The sequence below is a fragment of the Gobio gobio genome (assembly GCF_949357685.1).
Source record: "Gobio gobio genome assembly, chromosome: 7".
NCBI lineage: Eukaryota > Metazoa > Chordata > Actinopteri > Cypriniformes > Gobionidae > Gobio > Gobio gobio.
The window spans coordinates 2,756,930-2,775,460 of NC_137103.1; the positions used below are offsets into that span (position 1 = coordinate 2,756,930).

The window sequence follows — 18,531 nt, forward strand, 5'->3', positions numbered from 1 at the left end:
CATAACCGCAGGCACCCGCTCATTTTGGATCAACCCGCGCATCACTGATGTCTGATAATTTCGTTGCTTTTTGCAGTTTTCAGATTTAAAAATGTTTTAAACGTCTAGAGATTGCTCCGACATGTGAGTAGCTAATAGTTAGGTTATGCTTATTTAACTTTAATAGTGTTAAATAAAAAACATTTTGTGCATACCGTCAGATGAAATGCAAGCGTCCGCGCTTTCTCCGTTCATGCAATAAATATGCATCCTTGAATGAGCGCGTATTTCTAGCGTATTTACTTGAACTTCTTTGGTAATATCTATGGTTTGACCCATTTCAGACATGGCCAAAATATGAAATTTGAATGGACTGGGAATAAAGCTCTATGAACTTGACGTGGGCTGCCGCGCTGACTGACATGTTTGCGCATTAAATCACCGTCACACATACAGTCTCACGCACAGAGAAATAGGCTATTGCAAGTTACTGCATAATACATTTTTAACAAGCAGAATAATAAGGCATCACGATACACAGTTTTAGCTATGTTTTATAGTATTTTGAAGGACAAAAACATGAACTTTAACTATTGGCTTTACATTATCAAGTCAGCTGTCGTCTTTGCGCGAGGCCCAGTGAGGCGCGAGGCCCTGTGCGGTCGCACACTTGGCACAGCCCTTGCGACGGGCCTGTATATATATGTTAGGCAAAATGTACAAGTACAAAATGTACAATGTACAATATGTTAGGCAAAATGTACAAGTTTATTCTTTCTATATATATATATATATATATATATATATATATATATATATATATATATATATATATATATATATATATATATATATATATATATATATATATATATATATATAGAAAGAATAAACTTGTACATTTTGCCTAACAACTAAAAATATAATCTGCATGCACAGTAAACTACAGTAAAATGTATTTAAATCTCTGGACAGAAATGTTTTTGCAGGTTTTAATAAAATGTTATTTAATAACAGTACTCATAATAAGCATATTTCTAGTAGCCTACGTGCCTCACTTGCATCGGCAACTCAATCATCTCAATCATCAAATAGCTTTTTGTTTTCTTTTTGCTCAGTTTGAGTCTCTGAATAAAGTGGAGCTGTTTTTTCCTCCTCAACTCTGAGCTCCATATTCTCCTTATTCATGAGCAATAAAATCCTGATGTCAAATATGATACTTGCTGTTGTGTGTTTTATATTGTTTTATATTGAGAAACTGAGGCAAGAGGGGAGAAATCTCACCTGTCCATTTGATTTTTTCATAAAGATGCAAAAAGTAATTAAAAAAATCTGAAAGAAGTCAATGTTTTATTTTGTGTGCATAAAATGTGCATATATCTTAAAATCAAAATACAACAACCGGTCTTTTTTTTCTTTCTTGCCATGATTAAAAAAAGGAAAACGGAATGGATGCAAAAGTACAAATCAGACCAGCGTTGCTGCTGACCTTCAATAATTTAAACACACAAATCTCAGCAAATTGACTTTAGTTAAATGTCACGTCTTTGTCCATTTCATTTTATTTAAATTTAGAGCATGGACGTGAATTTACTCATTCATATTCAGAACTAGATGGGTCATTATATGAAAACGTGCCATTTCCCACTTTTAATGTTTGATTTTCAAAGTACTGTTTTGAAAAATTTTAAGCCCCTTTTTGAATGAAGTAGATCCTTACCTCTCAGGAAAATGTGCCGTGCCGTCTCAGGCTATCTTATTTTCTTACATTTTTTCATATAACCAACGTAAATGTGTGTGATTGGTCAACCCTGTTACCGACATATTATTTACTTTTTTAGGTTTTAAATACATATATAGAACAAATCTGATAAACTGTGAAAGAGAATGTGTTTGTGAATTGAGAATATTGAAAGTTTAATTTTTTTTAGTGGATGAATACGTTCATTTCCAAATGATACTCTCCCAGCATCTTCTGTTTTAAGAAAGATGTATGGAAACAAAAATAAAACACCTCAATTCAACTTTGAGTGGATTATTAGCCTCTCTTACTAAACATTTACAATTAGTTGATTACATTTTTATTTAAATTTTTTTAATGATATTAGAATATTATTAGTGGTGGGCCGTTATCGGCGTTAATGTGCTGCGTTAACGTGAGACTCTTATCGGGCGATAAAACAAATATTGCCGTTAATCTATTCCCAAAGTTGGGTTGGGAGCTGGGTCTATACTACGCAAGCTATGATGACTTTCACCTTGATATTTTAGCGCGGATGTATACCTAGCCCAATAGCACTGTAGGGGGCGAGAGAACGAGTCTTCGAACCTGTGTGTATGCCTACTAGTGTTGTCAAAAATATCCATATTTCGCTATGTATCGATACTGAAATATCTGAAACGATACAATACTCATTTTCTACAGTATCGATATATCAGCTGCGCTCTCCTCTCGGGCCGACAGCGAATTGACACACACCTGCCTCCTCTCATTCAGTCCGTTTAATCCTCTGAACATGGCAAACACGTGTTCTGCTGGACTTTTGTTAGTATTGTTAGTACCCGGTCTGAATTTTGCACGGGGGTTGCACTCTACTAATTCCCCGCAGATTTCGCGCTCGCATCTGAAGCGCACACACACATACCGTAATAAAGCCGCCTCTGACATACATGGGCAAAAATGAACACCTTTTTCCAGTTTATAAATGGTCAAATACACTCAAAAATGTCTCAATGCCCATCTTGGTGAGTTTTAACATATACACAGTCGTAACCAGCTCACAGGAACAGTGGGATCCATGTGTGCGTCAGTTCTTAAAGGGACAGAAGTTATTTATTATTCAAACTACAAAAAGACAAACAATCACTTACGAGCACACATATTCTGAATGCCTTCGGCAGAATTCAAATGAGCCATTTTAATCTAGATTAATCTAGATTAATTTTGGAATTAATCTAGATTAATCTAGATTAAAAAAAATTAATCTATGCCCACCACTAAATATTATACAAGTAACAGGGTTGACACATCAGTAACAGGGTTGACAACAGTTACCGTATTGGTTATACTGCTTGTTTGAGTTACAGTTATGGGTGTAATGGAGTCTTAATTGGACATTTATAAACCTTTAATTAAACATGACTAATCAGCATATTTTGGAGACAGCTCTATTGAGATATTTTGGCATAAAAATTATGAAAAATTACGATGATTCTGCGGATGTAAATGTAAACCAATTGTTTTATTAAAACATTAACATTACATTGCAATTAAATGACCAATTGAACATGTTTGGCCTTAACAGAATAAGCAAAAACCACTAACGATCACTTACTAAAGGCCACTATAAAAAAGTATAAGAAACAAAATGCAGATCATATAATGATTATGTAGGCATTTGGTGAGTGTGTTGTAACATGGAGGAAGTAAACTGGTGAAAAATCTTATGTCTAGAGAAATTGGGTTTAAAGATTAGACACATATCGACATTTTAGAGTGGCCATTTCCTGCTTCTATCCTGAAGGGGAATGGTGATGCAGCGATTTCTTTTGTCAACCATTCCCGCCCAGCAGACAGTTGTTAGTCCTCAACTACGTCCACAACAACCTTTTAAGTACTGGCACTCAGGACCGGAGCAAAAGGACTCGGCAAAGGAAAAGCTAACTGTTGAAGTGGTCATAGTGAAGTGGATATAATAAACACGTTCAAGGCCCAGAAAGGAAGTAAAGACATTGTTAAAATAGTCCATGTGACTCCAGTGGTTCAACCTTGAAATGTTATGAAGCGACGAGAATACGTTTCGTGCGCGAAAAACAAACAAAAATAACGACTTTATTCAACAATTTCTTCTCGTCTGTGCCAGTCTCATATGCTGTTGCTGTTGACGTTGTAAATACAGTGCAGCGTCAGAAAGCCAGCTCACTATTGGCCAATGCTGTTCACGTGAGCACCACGTCGCATGCGTATCATGCTGACGCAGGAGCGAAGAAGTAGAAATCGTTGCACTGCGGTAACAACGTAAACATTCATTCAGAAAGCTCTCGGATTTCATCAAAAATATCTTAATTTGTGTTCCGGTCTTACGGGTTTGGAATGACATGAGGGTGAGGAATTAATGACAGGATTTTTATTATAAAACGGTTAATTCCCGTCTTTGATTCCGATTGGTCAACACAGCTCTGACTGCTTCACCCAACGGTTCTGTATATCACTGCACAACACCCTTAGCGACCACTGTTAGTATAGATCAGTAACCTCAACACATTTTAGCCTACCTATCAGTAGAATAAATAAAAAACATGATTTTTAGGGATGAAAACTGTAAAAACATATATATTATGTGAATACTATTAGTAAGAAAAGTACGTCTGTGAAAATTCTCAGTCATCCAGGTCATAGTTATCCAAGAAGGGTTGGCTCAGGGGTGACAACCCCACAGAGGTTAAATACCTGGCACTCCCCCATCAGTCATTTAGAACTGATGATACCCCTTGGATGAGAGGCAAAACATCTTCAAATATGGAAGTACCAAGTCCAGTTGTCCTCGATTTAACCCTTCTTGGGTATACAACATGGGTAAGACACACAAAAGCATACTTTCGTCAACCCTGTTAACCTGGAATGGTAACAGGGTTGACGGTAACAGGGCTGACGAAAAATGTTACTGGCGGCCACTACTAGCCATGAGGTATAGGTAATGACACCACATTATGTGCCTTAATGAGAGGCTTAAATGTTGTTATATATGTACATTTTTTAATCTGTCCAAATAACTTTTTAACATATGCTTTTCTGGTAACAGGGCTGACACAATGAGCGTGCCCCTGTCTTCAGACATTACATAAACTCAAAGAAACTTCATTAAAAGAAGAGAACACTTACTTGTCTTCTACAATCAACTTCATGAAAGGCAGATGATGTCACTTACTGGAACTGATGCAACTTTTGGAACAGTCCATTATCTTTAAAGAATTGTTTTCTCAATCTCCTCGTCCCCAAGATCTTCCAGTCTGCGCCACGTCCATCGAGAGTCTGGTAGAGAGACGTTCGGTGGAAGTCCCTTCCTGCTACGCCCCCTTCGGCGATGTCTTCTGTCCCCAACGGGCTTCCAAGATGCCTCCCCATCGGCCATGGGACTGTGCCATCGATCTGCTGCCAGGTGAGCCAGTGCCCAGAGGTAAGATCTACCCCCTCTCACTCCCGGAGGAGAAGGCCATGGAGGACTACATCAAGGAGGCGCTGGAGCAAGGTTACATCTGTCCATCCACTTCCCCTGCTGCTTCAAGTTTTTTCTTCGTGGCAAAGAAGGACGGAGGCTTGCGGCCCTGTATCGATTACCGAGCACTCAACAACATAACCATCAAGTTCCGTTATCCCCTTCCTCTCGTCCCAGCTGCCCTGGAACATCTCCGTGGTGCCACTGTGTTCATGAAGTTGGACTTCCACAGCGCATACAACCTCATCCGAATACGTGAAGGGGACAAGTGGAAGACCGCCTTCGTCACGCCCTCCAGCCACTACGAGTACCGTGAGATGCCTTATGGACTCGCCAACGCCCCCTCCGTATTCCAGGATTTCATCCATGAGGTGCTCCGGGAGTGTCTCCACAAGTTCGTACTGGTCTATATCGACAATATCCTGATATACTCCCGGAGCCTGGCTGAACATCGCCACTACGTTGCGGAGGTCCTCCAACGCCTGAGGAGCTTCCAGCTATTCCTCAAAGCCAAAAAGTGCTCGTTCCATCAGCCCTCAGTGCAGTTCCTCGGTTACAACATCGACCGCAGTGGCATCTGGATGGACGAGGGGAAGGTGGAAGCCATCCGGTCCTGGCCAACCCCCTCCAAAGTCAAAGAACTCCAACGATTCCTCGGCCCCGCCAATTTCTATCGTCGCTTCATCCAACACTACAGTTCCATCTCCAGTCCACTCACCAGTCTCCTTCGAAACAAGCCCAAGTCTCTGTCCTGGACCCCATCCGCCACTGAAGTATTCCAGACCCTCAAGACCGCCTTCAACACCACTCCCCTCCTCGTTCACCCCGATCCAGAGCTGCCATTCGTCGTGGAGGTGGATGCCTCGACCACCCGAGTGGGGGCGGTCCTATCTCAGCAGCAGGGGAACCCCAGTCGCCTCCACCCATGTACCTTCTTCTCCCGCAAGCTCAACCCGGCGGAGATAAACTACGACATCGGCAACCGTGAACTCCTCGCCATCAAACTAGCGCTGAAGGAGTGGAGGCACTGGCTAGAGGGCGCTAAACACCCCTTCCTTGTACTAACTGACCATAAGAACCTGGGTTACCTCCGAGAGGCCAAATGCCTGAACCCCCACCAAGCTAGATGGGCATTATTCTTCACACGATTCCATTTCAACATCTCCTATCGACCTGGCGCCAAGAACATCAAGGCGGACGCCCTTTCCCGCATCCACAGCCCCGAAGAGAGACTCGAGGAGACTGAGCCCATTATCCCTACCCAACTGTTCGTTGGTCCAATCACTTAATCGGAAGAAACCCTGCCCTCTGCCAATGCCTCCACCAGCGTTCCGCTGGGTTGCAGTTTATCACACGTTCACGACGCACTCCTCTCATCCACTCCTCCCACACGTCACTGGGCACTGGTCACCCCGTGGTCAATGAAACCCTCTCACTGCTACGTCAACGCTTCTGGTGGCCACAGATGACATCAGATGTCAGAAGGTACATGCAGGTATGTAGAGAATGTGCCATGTCCAAGAGTCCACGTCATCTGCCTGCAGGAAAGCTCCATCCTCTGCCCGTTCCCTGGCTGTCAACCCAGGACATCAGACTTCGTCTGCAGTGCAGGAAGTTGAGCCGCTTCTCCTAGACGATGGAGCAGCATACTATGTCCAGGACATCGTGGACTCCCGGCGTCGTGGTGGTCAGCTCCAGTACCTCGTGGACTGGGAGGGGTACGGCCCAGAGGAGCAATCATGGGTACCCAGACACGACATCCTAGACCTGAACCTGCTTGAAACCTTCCACTCTCTGATCCAGACAGACCGGCGCCTCGGGGTAGAGGTCGACCACCACGGCATCGGGGTCCTCGGCCCTCAGGAGCGTGCCATGGAGGGGGGGGTAATGTCACAAGCACGCCAGGCTCCACCCCTCCCAGAGACAACGTTCACATTCACCAGAATACTGATTAAACGCGCCTGCCTGTCATCATCACAGCAATCACCAACCGCACTTAAGCCCCATGCATTCACTCAGTCACTGTCCGGTCTCGTTTGCACATGCTCACGCTACTGCTTGCTTCCACGGACTCACCTGTATTACCTACCTGTTTTCCCAGTCTCCTGAGTGTCTCCTCGTCTCCTGGCTTCCATCGCTCCATCGTCCTGTTCATCCAGTCACCTGAAATCAGACGTACAGTATTACCCATTGACTTTAAATTTCCGCTGGACTTCCTCTTCTGTTACTCACCTCATCTGCTCACATCCTGGTTCTGTTAATAAACTCTGTTTACCCCCGCCATCAGTTCTCCGTGTCACCTCTGTTGTAACAATAATGGGTTTTGCTGTTGGAACAAATGGAAAGAAACTTATACTTGCCATGGTCTGATATTCGTATTGCACTTTGCAACGTGTGACCAATAATGAATAATGATTTTTATTTAGTACATTTATATTTATACATTATTTTCGTGAAAAGCACTGGTGGCCAATGCTCGGAAGTGAAGAATGAACTCTGCATACACACACATACTCTGCATACATAGAGAAAACAAATAGAGAAAACTAGAACAGGGTCAAATACCTCTTCCCATCAGTGTTGGATTGAATGGACCATTGGTAACTCCTGTTACTGACTGGTCTGTGTGTGTGTGTGTGTGTGTGTGTGTGTGTGTGTGTGTGTGTGTGTGTGTGTGTGTGTGTGTGTGTGTGTGTGTGTGTGTGTGTGTCCAGCCCTCTTATGAGCTTTATATAGGACAGAAACCTCTCAGACAAACATCTCTCAGACTAAATTGAGAACAAGCTCCTCTTCTGACTCTGGCTACAGTCGCACAGGTAAGTGTGTTTCTAAAACAGAAATAGTTGTCAAGATTATTATGTTTTACAGACTTATTTAATATGCTAACTAGTAATTAATCAAATAGATTAGAAATTGAAGATTAGTAATTAAATATTTCACAAGAATATATTGAATATAAAATACAGGGCTAAGGAGTAACCTCGACTAATTGCAGTGTTAATTATTGGATAACAAACCTTACTTGTATTTGGTTGTGAAACATGTCAGAAAGTTTCTATAAAGTTCCTTAGAAGACTATAAGATAATATGGTAGCATCTGTGTGGCAATATTCAATTTGCAATGAATTATTTAAAATGGCAATGCATTTCAGTATTTAAATTTTAGTGCTAGGAATCGATAAAAACAACAACTAATTAATCATTGTTTTCTGTAATTAATTGCGATTAATCACAAGTTTATAATATTTTTGGAGTTTTTAATATTTTGATATTGTAGTAATTTCAGTTACTCTCCAAATTAATGTAGAAACAATTTAAAGACAGCATATTTTAATCACAGCCCAATGGAGCAGTTTCAGACTCATATTCTGACTAGAATCCAGTATGATGACATCAGGCTACATTTATATGCAATTTTTCTTAATTGTATTTACACTCACAGTTAAGAGACTTGAGATTGCATTTTCATTAAATGTCCCGCAATGAATGTAGCAAAATTCAATGTGACATTGAAAATGCAATCCGAGCCGATCAGGTCTCCGAGCGGATCAGGGGCCAGGTGTTGGAAACATGGCAGCAGCAGAGCTATTAGAGCGGGGCGTTTACTGGCAGATGAAGTGGAGCGAGAACACAGATATGATCCTGCACGTCTGTCAGTGACTGTTCTGTTAGACCAGTACGTTATTAGAACCATGGATATTTATGGTTAGAACGTCTCTCACAGAACGCGCCTGGCTCGTGCATCTTAACACGAGCGCGGTCGCTGCTGAAGTGCTGAAGTGAGTGGTGGTTTACAACAGGTTATTTTACTCTCAAACAATCTTAGACAAGCTGTCCATGATTACTGTTTGCTGTATCAGTATGGCTGTATTTTTCTCTCTTTTTCCATTCTGATTGTTGTTTCATCCATCAAATATATTCATATAACGATGGGTAGTCCATCTGGAATATGAAGGGTGTTATTTATAACAATAATAGGCCTAATTATTATTTTGCTCCAAATGTTGCACACATGGTATGTAAAATTTAAATTTAAATACTGAAATGCATTGCAAATTGAATATTGCTACACAGATGCTTCCATAAAGATATGATGGCGTTTGTGGTTTGCTTTACATCCAGTCATTAATCTTCAGTTAATGATTCAGACTGATTATATTGCTCATAAGTGTATATGTGTAAAACACATCAGAAAGCTTATATATAAAGCTATTTAAGTTATGATTTCCTTTATTTATCATTAGAATATGAAAAGCTATCTGTTACTTATATTGATGGTCACATCTATTGATCAGGCGTGAGGTCGTTCTATAGTGCTATAGCCTGTTGGTCTGCTAGATAGAAAGGCATGTACAGTGACCGTAAGGACATTTAAACTGCTGACCGCTCTCCAAACTCAGGAGAAGAGATCAGTCAGTGACAGGGACCAGTACAGTTTTATCTTATAAACCATTGTGTGATGAGGTAGGTTACAGTACAAATATACAGTACGTCTAAAAATAGGCTTTCCTTATCACTGAACGTTAACATTTACATATTCATACATTAATTATTTAAAATCTGAAGGCTGATTGTAATGGCAGCTGAAGTGAAAATATCCTGCACATCCTCTTGAGTCACACTCCTTTGCCCCGCCCACTCGCTGTGCTCCACCTCAGTCCCGCCCACTCGCTGTGCTCCACCTCAGCCCCTCCCACTCGCTGTGCTCCACCTCAGTCCCGCCCACTCACTGTGCTCCGCCTCAGTCCCACCCACTCACTGTGCTCCGCCTCAGTCCCGCCCACTCGCTGTGCTCCGCCTCTGCCCACTCGCTGTGCTCCACCTCAGCCCCTCCCACTCGCTGTGCTTAGCCTCAGTCCTGCCCACTCGCTGTGCTCCACCTCAGCCCCTCCCACTCGCTGTGCTCCGCCTCAGTCCCGCCCACTCACTGTGCTCCACCTCAGCCCCTCCCACTCGCTGTGCTCCACCTCAGTCCCTCCCACTCGCTGTGCTCCACCTCAGTCCCTCCCACTCGCTGTGCTCCACCTCAGTCCCGCCCACTCGCTGTGCTCCACCTCAGTCCCTCCCACTCGCTGTGCTCCACCTCAGTCCCGCCCACTCGCTGTGCTCCACCTCAGTCCCGCCCACTCGCTGTGCTCCACCTCAGTCCCTCCCACTCGCTGTGCTCCACCTCAGTCCCGCCCACTCGCTGTGCTCCACCTCAGTCCCTCCCACTCGCTGTGCTCCACCTCAGCCCCTCCCACTCGCTGTGCTCCACCTCAGTCCCTCCCACTCGCTGTGCTCCGTCTCAGTCCCGTCCACTCACTGTGCTCCACCTCAGTCCCGCCCACTCGCTGTGCTCCGCCTCAGTCCCGCCCAATCGCTGTGCTCCACCTCAGTCCCGCCCACTCGCTGTGCTCCACCTCAGTCCCGTCCACTCGCTGTGCTCCGCCTCAGTCCCGCCCACTCGCTGTGCTCCACCTCAGTCCCGTCCACTCGCTGTGCTCCGCCTCAGTCCCGTCCACTCGCTGTGCTCCACCTCAGTCCCGCCCACTCGCTGTGCTCCACCTCAGTCCTGCCCACTCGCTGTGCTCCACCTCCTTCACTTTTCACTGTGGAATCCTCGACTCGTGCTCAGTATATGACCATGCTAACTCTTATCACTGTGATTATGAGAAGCGTGTGAATGTGTATCATTTAGTTGAATGAGGACATCCTGTATAAAGGTTGATAATAAATTGAGTCACAGCTACAAAGTTAATTTCTTTATATCTTATAAACAATTTGACAAATTACAATTATTTTGCTAACTTTTTGTCTTGTGTGTCTCTAGATGATATATGCTAAATTTCATGCGAGTCAACTCAAAATGGCTGACAGACTCAGCACACACAGAATGTTCTTCTATTGTTAGTGTATGGTTGTCATTTGGTTATTATTTCATTTTCTGCCTTAAATGCCAAAGCGGTAAGTCCAAGAAACTCCAAATTTGTCAGAGCTGTCCTAAATTCCTCACACTGCTCATGTGCGCTCAATCATGTTCCCATTTGAACCTAGGTGACGTTATATAATACATTCTTGTGTATTTTCCTCATATCTACACAACTGTACAGGCTAGAATCAAATTCAGAACAACATTCAGAACATATCTTCTTTTATTGAGTAGTATAATTTAATGAAAACCAACTCAAAATAACACTTCCCAGAGTAACAGAATACTAAAAACATGGCGAAAAGAACAAACACTTTATAATGACGAGATCAGACGATGAGCAGAGAAAACACAGGGCTATATATACAAAGACAGACTAATGAATGGAAACGAGAAACAGGTGCATGTCATTATCAAACAACGAGTAACCAAGGAAACAAATGCCAACACAAAATGCGGAAAAACGCTGAAAAACCAACTCAAAGTCCAGATCAATCAAAGGTGATTAAGACATGACAGCTTTCTGAACAATCCTCAAGTTCAAGAGGTACATTGTGACATAAAAAGTGTTTCTTCGGCTAGATGATTAAACACATTGAAATTAAAGCTCAGGATTATATCATCAGTTTGCGTTCATGTTTCCTCCCTCATATATAAAGTTGTTTTGGTAATCTGTGAGCTCAATCTATAGAAGGACTAGAATAACAGCATTCATTTGGTGTGGAGATTGAATGATTGTCTTATTCTGTGTTGCAGGTTCAGACACGATGAAAGGCATTGTTCCCAAGAGCAAAGCAAAAGGCACTGACATCTGTGCAATGGGCAACTGGTATTATTACATAATTCGCTCTGATCTCGGCTGCTTTATGCAGTCCAAAAATTTAAATAAAGGTTTTGACATGTCTATTTGGAGTCTGCACCCTTCCTGCCAAAATGGAGACCATTACCTTGGAGATTGGAATGGCTACTTTTACATCATCAAGGGCAATTCATTCCGCAGAGTCTCCAACCTGGAGAAAGACACTGATGCTACGGTTTTCAACCTTCATCCCAACTGCCGGGGTGGAGACCACTACCTCGCAACCACTAACTATTTTTACATCATCTTCCAAGAAAAGGGCACTTATCGAAGAACAAAAAACTTGCAACACGACACGAATGGCCATGAATACACGCTGCATCCCAACTGCAGAAACGGTCTCTATTACTTTGGCGTGAAAGACTACTTGTCCTTCGTCAAGCCAGCCTCAGAGTGGGGAGTTGAGTTCTACACCGGTACCAGCTTCAGCAAAGATGAGCCCGCTGGTGTCTATTCTTTTCATCCTGATGTTCTTAACTTCCTTCCTGGTGGGCTGTCAATAACTAAAGGCCCAGCCTTTGCCAGATGGGAGAATATTAAAACTATAACTAATGACAGCAATACACCAGTGACATGGCAAAAGAGAATCAATAAAAAGGTTGGATACAATAAGGAGAAGATGACCGAGATCACACACAACTGGAATATAGCCTTGTCATCCTCTGTTGAAACTGGAGAGCTTGCCAAGTTAATTGCGAAGGTCCAGTTCACCTTTTCTGCAGAATATGGAGGTTTACATGTCAACACTGATAAAGAAAGCTGGAACGAAGTGACTGAAGTGGAAGAACAACTCAGATTTGAGCTCAAGCCAAACGAGTCTATATATCTGTGGCAGTACAAGATGGGTCTTGGCAAGGAACCAGTGTTGTTCTGCCGTGATATAAAGATTGACGATGTGCCAAACCCTCCGACTGAAGTCCCGCTGCCACCTGCACAATCATGAAAACATATCAGGATGATTTAACTCCAGCTTCAGTTAAATTCCTGAGTTGTAACTTCTCAAGCAATTATTTAGAGATCTGCAGGCATTGCTTAAAATGAGTCTGGAATAGTTTAATATAGATAAGAGATGTTTCAGTTACAGTTGATTTAACTACAAATTACAACATTATTCATTATGGTATTATTGAAACTTTGTGTGTATGATTAAAATAAATTGACAGAATTCTACTTTAAATCTCACATAATTTCTTCTTAAAATCTCGCACATGTATCCTAACTGCAAATCTTTCAATATGGTGGCTAAATCAGTCTTTGGGAAAGTCTAACAAGAATAAAATTAGTGCTCAGTCTATATTATTGTAGATGTAGTCATAGTCCAATCGAATTCTGCTGAAGTGTTTGATTCATAAGTCATAATAATCACTGAATTATGTACTCATGCATTTTTGTATACTTGTAATTAAAATCTTTTTGTTTTACTTTATGGCATATCATTTGGATTTTACTTTTAATAAAGCTGGATACTGCTTTTAAAGTCTTGGTGTTTTCATTGTCTGTTTCTTTACCAAAAAAAAAAAAACTTTGTTGTGGTATATGTTTGACAACTCTCCACTCCCAGATACACACACGTCTTTTTGATGTGTGATGGTTTTTAGAAATATGCAGAAGATGCTGGAAAACCAGAGTTGTAGGACCTGCAGGATTTTTCTGAAGAACGATGGGCAGTTTAACTGGGAGGTATTCCAGAAAGCAAGGTTAACTTATCGTCGCATATACCCTGAACCCTCGGTTGATTAACCCAAACCTTGTTTACTCGAGGTATGCTGGTTCCAAAAACAAGTCCGGGAGTATGTTCAGACAACTCAGAGTATGAATATTATCTACATACCCTGAAAGTTACCTCAGTTTTTGGAACTGAAAGTTGAGGTTATCCGCTTACTCCTAAACATACCCGGGTATGGCACATAACCTGCTTTCTGGAATACCCCCCTGCTCAGTACATACTGAAGGGTCAAGGGTCAAGCCAAACATCACTTGTCTCTTCATCAGACACATATCCTTCAAGAATGATATTAAATATTGAATCAATATTAAAATAAGAATGAATGATAATCAAGTTATAACCATTTCCTACATTTGATAAATCAGTTCTCTATATTCAAGGAGTGATTTTGGATATTGTAGTGTTTTAGTTGCTCTGTGCTTTTGAATCCAGCACTGATGTCTGTGTCAAGACGTGCTGACAGGCAAATGTCCTTGGTGTTTGAAGTGAGAAGAGCTCAGCATGTGTTAACAGTATGTCTTCCTAAAGTGACCCCCGGGGTCATCTATGTTACAGCTATGTGACTCTTTTGGGGACTCAAAATGTAACAGAAATGTACCTCTCTGATATACTTTTCTTTCTTTATAGAATAGAATAAAGTCACTTCTGTACTAAATGTAGTATGAGCATGTTTTGGAGAAGTGCTTTGTTGATAGTTAGTTAAGATGTTCCGACCTTGATGGAAACTGGTATTCTCTGGAGTATTGTGTGTGTGCGTTGTATGATTTGTGCAGATCCAGTATTGGATATGGGCCTTCCTGCAGGCGATGCCAGACCTATAGACGCTTTTCTGTGACCTCCGAGGTCACTGGAGACTAATCTGGGCCTGGGCGACATCAAGTCTACGCATTTTTAGAGATATATGCTCCTATCTGTCTACGTATGGAAAGTTGCTTACGTTGCATGTTGTTAGAACCAATCAGAATCATTCCACATGGCAGTAATGACGTGTCTAGACCTTGAAAACAGTATAACTGTTCAGAAAATTGTATGTACGTTAGACGGAGGCGGGGAGACTGTTAGAGGGAGCGCGGCCTACAAACTCCTCTTGAGCTGGCTTCTGCTGATGAAACTGCAAACTATTCTCCAGTAAAATTTTCTTTAATTAATCTGACTCCTGACTCCTGGTCTTCATTTTTCACTACTGGTCCTGGGTCCTAAGCTGTTACCCCAACAGATTATGGTGGAGATTTGGCGAGCAATCATTCCTTGGTACACCTCTGGCAAACAAGTAGATAAGGTAGTATATTTTTATTATTAGACTTGTCTGACTGGAAGAGGCTGGGTTAGGGGAACGGGAGAGCTTTATTTCAATGGGAAATAGGGAATAATTATACTAAGGATTGTGTTTCGGCTGTCTCGGAGTAAGTCGAGAGCTTTTTGAGAAACGCAAAGGGGTATAAGAAGTCGCTCCAGTAGGCCAATAATTTGGAAACGGGGTGCAACGTAGGCATGCTTAAAGGGGAGAGAGCTGATTAAGGGCTAAGGTAAGGATACCACTCCTAAAGGGGCATGCGGCACTGGACAAAGGGGGCCAGTGCATCACCGCAAACCTTCTCCGTCTCTTCCAACTCAGATAGGGGATCCCCGAATTTAGGACAATAGACAGTTAGGGATTAAGTTATTAGTTAAACAAAATAAAAATAGATTCAGGGTTGTTTGCCAGGGATGCATCAGGAACGATCCCGAGTAAAATGTAAGGTATGACCCAAATTGGAATGGACCAGTAAGTAACTTTTTCGTATAAGTGTACTTTGCAGTTTCATCACGCAGAAGCCACAGCTGTGTTGGTTAAAGATCTTCGCCTCCATCTCTGCTGGTATAATTTCAGGTGAGTATGAACTTTGACTAAAATGATGGCTAAAAATTTGAGTTACATAATCAGTCCAGATAAAGATTTTGAGACGAAAGACAGCAAACGCTGTAAGCAGCGCTGCTCTGAAGCCCTGACGTCAAAGAAATTTGAAATAATTATTAAGTAAATGGGCAGCAAAAGGTTTTAATTCTAATTGGAAAAGTTAATCAGAAACTTGACTGGCTAAAAGCCAAAAGACTGGAAACATTTTAATTCCTAACTGTTTGTGAGATAAATAGGCAGAAATCACTGAAACTTATGTAGGATTTAGTCTGTGTAGTCTGAGTAAAAGGACTTGAAGTTGTTTTTTTAAAAGAAAAAGGAAAAAGCAGATATAGTCACGGACACTGAGGGATTTTAAACAGAGGTGCACAGATTGAAAAAAGGAAATAAGTAATAAGTTCAATAAATTGAAGTCTTAAGAAATTCCTTTTAAAAGGAAAGATCTATGATCATTTTAAGATAAATTATGGTTAAAAGAATAACGACGTAACTATATAATTAGAGACATAGAGGGTTTAAATGATAAAAATGTTAAAATTATTCGTGAAAAATTCTGATAAAGTTTATTTGACTAGATGTTGGTAAAAACACCGTAGGAGAATGGGTGTTAAAAGCTAAAAACCCTAGAAGCTGATGTTTTGGTTTCAAGAGATAAGCTCATGCTGAGCTGTAATAAAACAATTCGCTTATCTGAATCTGGCCCATCATGTCATTTCTGGTGCTGTGGCTAAAATTGGAAGAGTAACTCAGACTCAATTTAGATGTTTGAAGTTTAAATTTATTGTATGGGCAAAAGACAAATATAAAATTATGGTTATTTGGAACCGTCAATTCTGGCAAAAGATAGAGTTAAAAGGAAAATGTCTGTCGCTTATTTGAAAACAATTTTAATTTCTAGCCAGGTCTTACGCTGAGCTAGTGTGAAGTCTGATGTTTATTGGAAGATAAATGTGATCTCTAGCCAAGTCTTATGCTGTGCTAGATTGACAAGTTAAAAGTTTATGAAAATGCAGTACCAGTACTGAATGCATAGAAGTCTCTCTCTTTCGAAACCAGCTCAAGGCTGATATCTGAGCCTGTGCCACAGATGATAGAAGAAATTGATGAGTAAAAGCACATGGCATCACTTGAAAATAATAAGACATGTTTTAGGGAAAACAGTGTTTAAAAAGGTATGAGATGAATTTAACATTAAAGTTAAAGTCTTAGAAGACTGTTAAAAAGGTTAGAGAGAGAGAGAGAGAGAAAGAGAGAGAGAGAGAGAGAGAGAGAGAGAGAGAGAGAGAGAGAGAGAGAGAGAGAGAGAGAGACTGCTTGTGGAAGCAGGGATGGTGCAATTTGTTATCGCCCTGCTAAAGCTGAAACAAAACAAAGAAAATGATATCAGAACCAAAACAATCCAGCTGACTTTTGTAGAGACAAATTAATAATGAGCAGATGCAAAAGCTGAGTTTAAATAATAATTTGAGTAAACACTAAAAGTAAAATTTGCGAATGAGCAATTAATGTTTAATGTGTGTGTGGGTGTGACTGCACTTTATGTTGTATGTGTTCCTAGAACTGTTCTGTCCTGATTGGGTGTCATTAACCTCTGGAATGAGTATTTGACCATTACAGATGGGTTAAGGTAAACGACAACCTTTAGAGAAACTGATAATTTTGAAGGAATCTGGTGAAAAGATGATCCAGAACACGGGACGAGCTTTAAATGGATTGTTATCTAGCTCTGTCTATTATGACGACTTTTGTCATTTACGATGTTGATTTGAATTACTCTCTGGATTAGTTAAAGTGGAATTGTAAAGTTAAAGATTGCCGTCCATCATGGGTTAAAACCCTTGTCTAAATTCAACTGAAGGCTTAAATTTAATAATGTCAATTGATTAAAAATAGTAGGCGTAAATGTTATAGACTTGACGGCAGAGACAAAGTGACCAATTGGCTGAAGTCACTATCTAAATTATCCAGAGACCCCCTCAAAATTCTGAAAGGCCGGAGGGCGACCAAAGAGATAACTTCTAAAAATGAAAAGTTTTATTTTTACTTTATTTTAATCTTTTATGATATTTTGATTTATATAGAGAACCACAATTAATGTTAAAGAAGCAAGTGACTTTAAGTCTTTCTGTGTGACTGGGATAAGAAGAATATAATATTTTGGTTTCTGCAGAGCAAGAGAGATAAGAAACAATAATGATCATATTGTGTGGCATCTGCAGACCATATTTTTGATAGAAGAATAATGAGAAATAGCCCAAAGATTAATGTTGTGAAATAGAATTTAGGAACACCCGTAAAGAGTTGATATAAATAGAAATGAGTGATATGGATGAACAAATCATTTTAAAACAGCTTCAAAGAAATTGATGATGACTTATAGTCCAAATTTAAAGTAATATGGGAGATTATGAAATCTGTAAGTTCTTTGTAAAGTTATGACACGTTTGGGTGTAAGTGGCAAGATAAGGCTAGTGAGGATTCGATGAAGTATCACTACCAAGTGACATGAATTAAGAGGTTTAAGATTTTGGTCATTTGGAGCTTACACCTGAAGAGTTTTAATGAACAAGACATTGAGAATAAAAGAAAATTAAAAAAAAGGGGTACTTTAAAGAAAACCCTGATGAATGATTTTGAATGTTTTACTAATAACATGGTGATTAATAATTTGGTATTTAGTATGATTAAGCATAATGTCAACAAGATAAAGATGAGTGAACAAGCTTATTGAATGGAATACGAATTGATAATTAAGTCATTTTGATGAAAAGGTTTTAACATTAACTATTTTCTTTTTATGGATAAGTTCATCAACAGTTATGTGGGCTATGAGGGGAGAAAATGAGTCTGTTGGAAAAAGTAAATTTAGCAAAAGGGGTCTTGAGTAAAAATTAGGAACAAGTTTATGTTTTAAGTGGAAATAATGAGATGGATGAGATGAAT

General features: G+C 40.7%; 1 protein-coding gene across 1 annotated transcript; it reads left to right on the top strand.

The window, feature by feature from the left end:
- Window positions 1-7,959: 7,959 nt before the first annotated feature.
- Window positions 7,960-13,468, top strand: LOC307128882 (uncharacterized protein). The gene is made up of 2 exons (XM_079820907.1): window positions 7,960-8,011; window positions 11,863-13,468. The coding sequence occupies exon 2, from the start codon at window positions 11,874-11,876 to the stop codon at window positions 12,906-12,908; it is 1,035 nt and encodes a 344-aa protein (XP_079677033.1). The 5' UTR covers window positions 7,960-8,011; window positions 11,863-11,873; the 3' UTR covers window positions 12,909-13,468.
- Window positions 13,469-18,531: the final 5,063 nt, after the last annotated feature.